Source organism: Rutidosis leptorrhynchoides, chromosome 7 (assembly GCF_046630445.1).
Source record: "Rutidosis leptorrhynchoides isolate AG116_Rl617_1_P2 chromosome 7, CSIRO_AGI_Rlap_v1, whole genome shotgun sequence".
NCBI lineage: Eukaryota > Viridiplantae > Streptophyta > Magnoliopsida > Asterales > Asteraceae > Rutidosis > Rutidosis leptorrhynchoides.
The window spans coordinates 380,785,633-380,792,272 of NC_092339.1; the positions used below are offsets into that span (position 1 = coordinate 380,785,633).

The 6,640-nt window shown below is 36.2% G+C and overlaps 1 protein-coding gene across 4 annotated transcripts; it reads right to left on the minus strand.

The window, feature by feature from the left end:
- Positions 1-2,436: 2,436 nt before the first annotated feature.
- On the minus strand, positions 2,437-5,969 carry LOC139858570 (protein NRT1/ PTR FAMILY 6.3-like). Of its 4 annotated transcripts, XM_071847410.1 has the most exons (5): positions 5,812-5,966; positions 5,593-5,658; positions 5,441-5,496; positions 4,723-5,294; positions 2,437-3,613 (listed from the first exon to the last, which is right to left on the minus strand). In XM_071847410.1, exons 1-5 carry the CDS (start codon positions 5,924-5,926, stop codon positions 2,761-2,763), a joined length of 1,662 nt encoding a protein of 553 aa, XP_071703511.1. In that variant the 5' UTR covers positions 5,927-5,966; the 3' UTR covers positions 2,437-2,760. The 4 variants fall into 4 exon arrangements, with proteins under 4 accessions (XP_071703511.1, XP_071703509.1, XP_071703510.1 ...); XM_071847408.1 differs by having other exon boundaries at positions 5,593-5,969; XM_071847409.1 differs by having other exon boundaries at positions 5,441-5,658.
- Between the last annotated feature and the right edge of the window lie 671 nt (positions 5,970-6,640).

The window sequence follows — 6,640 nt, forward strand, 5'->3', positions numbered from 1 at the left end:
TTAATTAACATACAATTAACGGAAGTAACGGAAAAAATAGGGTTGTTACAGAACGGAACTGGTGCGGGGTTAATTATGCTACCGTCATGGGTAAATGGACGTAATCGGATAAAGTGTTCTTCATGGTGAATGTTTATGGACCTCAAAACTCTCGGGATGATGGAAGGTTGTGGTATTTACTTTCTACTTTTATCAATTTACACGGGAGTATGTGTTTTTTGGTGATTTTAATGAAGTCCGTAACGAGGAAGAAAGATTCGGATCTGTATTTAACAGAGAAGATGCGAATGTTTTTAACCATTTTGTTGGTGGTGGAGGATTTACCCTTAGGAGGTCGGAAGTTCACATGGATGAACAAAATGGCTACTAAAATGAGCCTTGATAGATTTTTGATCACTCATAACGTGCTGGAGATGTTCTCGGATATGATCCATATACAAGGTGGAGTAAATTTTTGCCTCGGAAAATTAATACTCTTATTTGGAGGATTACGAAAGATCGGTTATCAACACGTAAAAATCTCTCAAGAAGATGTTTCGAAATTGATCAAATTAGCTGCCCAATATTAAGGTATGGTATTGAATCGTCAAGCCATATTTTATTTGACTGTCAGCTTGCGAAAGACATTTGGCGTAGAGTTCGTATATGGGTTGATATTCCTATGCCGAAGTTTGGTGTTTGGTCCGAGTGGTTGTCTTAGTTTGATGATTGGCGCGAAAGATTGGATATTAAAGACAAATTATTCTCGATTGTGGCAGCGTTAGTTTGGCACTTGTGGAGGTTCCGTAATAGTGTGATCTTCCCCCTGTTATGAAGAAATTGTTTTTCTTTTGATTCGATTGTTTTTATGTCTTTTATTTGGGTTAGTAGTAGAGACAAGTTTAATGTAAATTAAGACTCTTGGCGCATTAAACCATTACAATCTTTTTTCCTTTTCCTAGCTTCTTGCTAGGAGGGTCTTTTTTAATATTAGAAAATTGTTCAAAAAAATAAAAACAAGCACATATCAGTACAATCATCTCTTGCAAGTTCACGACACATTATGTTGTTGAGGATAATGTCACATATTTTCTTGGCATTCTTACGAAGGTGACCAGTACAAACATTAGAGAGAGATGCAAGACAAATTGTTTCAAACCGAGATCCCCTATGTTGACTTTAGTGAGATGAGTAGCTACACAACTATGAAAAAATTTATTTCGTGTCAGAGTAAGACTGTTTGCCTATGTCTAGTAGACCTGGTAGACCTAAGGCATCGTTGAAGTTTTTCAATGTCCATACATAATGTATGTCATCAGTTTTGAAACGTACTGTGTTGTCAGTACGTCTAAAAAAACATGTAGAAGTCACGAACACGACCTGAATAAACATGAAAATTATCTGTAATAAAACAACTTAGCTGCAAATCTTCAAACATTTGGAACTCTCACACAGCATATAAATTGTGTATGTCAAGATTAACAAAATTAGAACATTTGGCCCTCGTGAATTTCCTTGTATTAAACGACATGTTTTAAGTAGAAATCTGCTTATTGGATTGATAATACTAATTGATAATACGCCAATTATTTAAGTAGATAAAACGTTATTCTAAAAACTTTAGAAAAATGTTGGCAAATTTTAACCTGAATCTCTGATATTTTCGTGGGCAACGCGCACAACCCAACACCTGCCGTGCATAGTGTGAAATGCGAGAATGTGTGATAGTAGCCGGTGAAACGAGTAAACGACCAAAGCACCACACACTGACCAGCACGCACCGTGCGTGGTCATAGGGCATATTGGCAATTAAGAAAATTTATGGGTATATCTTTGTGATTTAGGAGCAGTTTCCTTTTTCAAATTATAAAATAATAGAGGCCCAATAAAAAGCCCATCTTGCATTAGCCTATGTACAGAGGACCTTCATCTCTATCAGACGCAATTTATTCTAGATTTGAGCCTCAGACAGCTTTTCATATGCAGCCCATTGCTGCAAAATCAGACCCTAATTTAGCACTCTTTTTCCACTATGCAAATCCTAAGTTATAATCAGGTAACCAATTTCGTCTCTTAATGGGTATATTTTAAAGTGTGAATATGATCACATCGAATCATCAATACTAACACAGTACCATTGCATTAATTTTGATATAATGATGACCACATGTTGATCACGTTACGTAGCAGAGACGCAATCATGTTTTGGAATTACCCAAAAAAATGCAGAATAAAAATCTAATTTCTTCAAGAAGCTTTCTCTTGTTGAAAGATGAAAAAAAGTTTGATCTACAGCCAAGAATCCTGTGTAAGTTCCAACTCCTTTCAGTAGACTACAATATATACCTACTTTATTAAATGTATCTTGAATTATTTATTTTTTATGTATCTTGAATTATTTATTTTTGGTAGAATCTGCTTCTTAAACGACGTGTTTTAAGTAGAAATATGCTTTGTTATGTAATCTTCAATCTTGCTCTGTATATAATTCATATACATTTGTGTAACTAACACTGAATCATTAAGCAGATAGAGTTTACATTAGAGTAACAGCTAGCAAATCAGTAAGGTACAAAGAAGGGATCCAAACGAATGCAATACACATAAAACTTCATATCTGACCACAATTTGTATAACCAAACAAATAATGGGTGCACTTTTACATCTCCATTATCTTCATCTTTGTCATCGTCATCATCTTCTTTTATAGGTTACACGGTAGTTATATTTATATTATAGTTATAGATAGAATAAAAGTAGAACTAAGTCTAACATGAAGACTTATCCTTCTTCTAGTTCCAACTCAATATCCTTCCCAACAAGCCTATGCTCTCTGTAAACATACCATTTTGCACTTATCAAATACAACCCCATGTTCAAAACACTTAAAACTGTAAGCAACCAGTAAAAGTTATAAAGCTTCCCCTTATTCAAGTTATTAGCTAGCCATGGGTGTCTGTCACCAGTCACTTTGTGCACTATAGTCACCAACAACGAGCTGAAAAAGAAGCCTAACGACAACGTACTTAAAAACAATCCGGTACTCATCGTCTTCATCCCCTTAGGACACTCCCTTAGAAAAAAGTCAAGTTGACCAATGTAAGTAAAAGCCTCGCCGGACCCCACAAAGAAAAACTGCGGTACCAACCAAAAAACACTGAGTGGAATCACTTTTGATGGGTCATCGACCAAACCATGTGACTGAGCCATGCGCAGCCTCTTGATTTCAGTTAACGCGGCTGAAACCATAGCCAGAGTTGACATGACTAACCCTACGCCAATACGTTGTAGAGGGCTTAGCCCTTGTGGGTGTTTAAGGAAGCGTTTGGCGATAGGGACAATGATACGATCGTAAATGGGGACAGTCAACAGAATACTGCCAACGAAAAACACAGTGAGTGAAGCTGGTGGGATGAGGAAAGATTTGCCGATGTGTCGGTCCATGGTAGTGGCTTGCGAGACCGAAAAGGTTGTCATTTGTGCATATATGGTCCAAAACATGATTGTTGTAGCCCAAATTGGTAACATTGTGATCACCATTTTCACTTCTTCCACATCTGTTGAAGTTGAAAGGTACCATTTGTTCACCTTTGACACTTCACCATTGTTCTTGATTGCTGCCTTGTCAAGAAAGCTACAAACACCAAAATTATCACATTAATCAAATTAGACCAATATTTGTCTTCATTTCATTCTGGTAGGGTACAATAATAATAATTATCAAATTTTGTCGCTATAACATAAAATAAAAGTAGAAATATTTGTGTTCCCTATACAATAGATAGTCCAAGATTCAGATTCAAAAGTGAATTATTAATGTTTTGTTCAATTTCAAGTTCCTCGTGAACTTTTCAAGGACCCAATTATTTAGAATGCATCTCCTTTAATACATTACGACAACAATCAGATCATCCAAAGCAACTATTTTTTTACTTTTTACCTAATCATTCGACTTTATTTTATTTTTGTTAACGAGAACCCACTGTGAACCGAGAACATCGGCTCCCCATAATAAGTAAATCTCGGACATCTAGGAACTCAAGCATCACCTCGATGTCAGGTAAAACACCTTCCACTATAAATCCCTAATTAGGCACCAAAGATTGAACCCGAGACCTACAGATTCACTAGAATTCCTATTTATTACTAATTAACGTAACACCAAAGTTGTTTAAAAGATTATAATCTTTTAGACGCAGTCGAATTAATTACAAAGCATAATTATTTTTACAGCACAACAACATCAATATCCAAATTCCACGAAAGTGAAAGTATGAGAGAGTAACAATCTTTCATCTAGAATAAAAAAGGAAGTAGTTTCTTTTTACGTACACCGTCTTTCGTTACTTGATTCGTATTTTTCTAACATACAGGCGTATAAATTCATTGAACATAACAGTTACGGAGTATATGACTTTGAATTAGCAGTTATTAAGTTGTATAATACATTTTATTCACGTTAATGATGACCCTTTAAAGGTAGTTGTTAGAATAATCTTTTAATTCCTAGTATTAATTACTCGAATAATCTTTTCATTCTTAGTATTAGGGTATTAGTGATTATTCACGTTAACGACGGCCTATTATGTAATGGTTGGTTTTATTATAAATTTTGCTTTGGAAAATATAAAAATTGCTAACTTTAAATTATAAATATGAAATAAAGTTATGTGTGGTAACAAGTAAATTAATTTAGCATTCTATTTAGATGAAAGAAAAATGAGCAAAAAGAAGGCAACTGACCGGAACTGCTTGCTGTGTGGCAACTTCTGTTTGATGGGTTTTGAAGAATCAAGTGTTTGATTATCATCCACATTGTACAACATTGAAGGATCAGATGGTAACTCCATATGTCTTTTCCTCCATGCCCCAATAAAAACGGATGCTATCTGGGTTAACGGACTGCCCACCAATTTCTTGAACCGGTACCTTCTTGTACCCGACAAAAAGATCATCAAACCCAACCCGATTGAACAAGCCACTATCCCATACCCCCATCGCCGCCCAAGATTGTCCTGAATATAAACAAGAACCGTAACGGCTGCTAGTGACCCGATACTTATGAAGAAAAAAAACCAGTTAAAAAAGGTTGTCATCTGGGCTTTTTCTTGTGTGTTTGATTCATCAAACTGATCCGACCCGAAACCTGATACGCTGGATTTGAGACCACCCGTTCCCAAGGCGGTTAGGTAAAGCGCGATGTAAAGAATGGCTAGTTGAAGATCGGTTGCCGGAACACATGAACCGCTGTCTCGAACGCATTTTGGTGGTTGGAGACTTGGAATGGCAGTTGAGATTGCTAAGATAGTTACACCCTGTTTGTTTTCAATAACAATTAATATTAAATATTAAAATATTAATACTACTACTCAAATATAATTATTTATATATTATTAATACGAGTATTAATTACTACGTATTAATTAGTGAAATAGAAAAAGAAGAGAAATGGTGGGTGTACCGTTGCTTGGATGGCGGTAAAAATGGCAATGGTTAAATAACGGCCGAGAAAGGTGTCTGCAACAAAACCACCAAGAAGACAAAGCATGAAGGAGGTACCCATGAAGTTAGTGACGTCATTAGCGGCGTTAGCATTTCCAATATGCATCGTACCAGTCAAGTACGTCACCAAGTTAACGGCTATTCCTAACGTCGTTAGCCTCTCGCAAGCCTCCACCCCTGAATTAGTATTAATTAATGAATTTGAATTATATATTTTAATAGTATAACATTTAGTTATGTAACAAATTGAAAGAAACATGTAAAGTAAAACAATGAAGAGAAAGAGATAGATATGATGATGATGATGATGATGATGATGATGATGAGGACCTAGAATCATGGCAGCACTAGTCCAGCCGCCGGTGGTGGAACGAACAGCCGGCTTCCCTTTGTAGTCCCAAGCATCAGGGAGAGTTTTTGCTACTTGTGATTCTGTTTCCACCATTTTTTTCTTTTATTTTGAAAATTTAAATTTAGTATTATTACGAGTAGTAAAGAAGGACCTTGTCTTTTATAGCCGTCAGTCACATGTACCATGATATAATTACCGTTATATACGGTGTTTAAACGAGTTGATGAGAGCTCTAGCTCGACTCATTTGAACTTCAAATAGCTCGAGCTCAACTTGCTTGAAAAAGAGCTCGAGCTCGGCGTTTCTAACATAATATATTAAGCTTGAATTTGATTCATTTAAAGCATGCTTAACCTCGACATCCATCTCGGTTCTAGTCAACGGTTCTCCGACTTGTGAATTTAAACCCAAAAAGGGAGTAAGAAAAGGAGATCCAATCTCGCCTTTTTTATTCATCATAGTCGCGGACGGTTTAAATATCTTAACTCAAAAAGCGATCGAGATTGGTGAAGTAAAAGGGATTAAGGTGGGTAGAAACAATGTCGAAATCTCTCGACGATATGATATTTTTTGGTGAATGCAACTTACTGAAAATTGCTAGTATTATAAAGCTTCTCAAGTGCTCTGAGAGCCTTTTCGGAACTTAAAGTAAACCTTAGTAAAAGTAGCCTTTTCGGGGTTGGAGTAAGTGACATGGAAATTACTCAGATGGCAAGCCGAATAGATTGCGCTCCTGGAACCTTTCCGCTAAAATACCTTGGTTTACCTCTCGGAGTAAAAATGAACAAATTTCAAGTGTGGCAACCG

Coding starts and splice junctions, on each gene's coding strand:
- LOC139858570 (XM_071847407.1), bottom strand. CDS start 5,926: ATGGTGGAAACAGAATCACAAGTAGCAAAAACTCTCCCTGATGCTTGG. Junction 5,295..5,440: donor TTACCGCCATCCAAGCAACG/GTACACCCACCA, acceptor GAAAACAAACAG/GGTGTAACTATCTTAGCAAT. Junction 3,614..4,722: donor CCACACAGCAAGCAGTTCCG/GTCAGTTGCCTT, acceptor TGGTGTTTGTAG/CTTTCTTGACAAGGCAGCAA.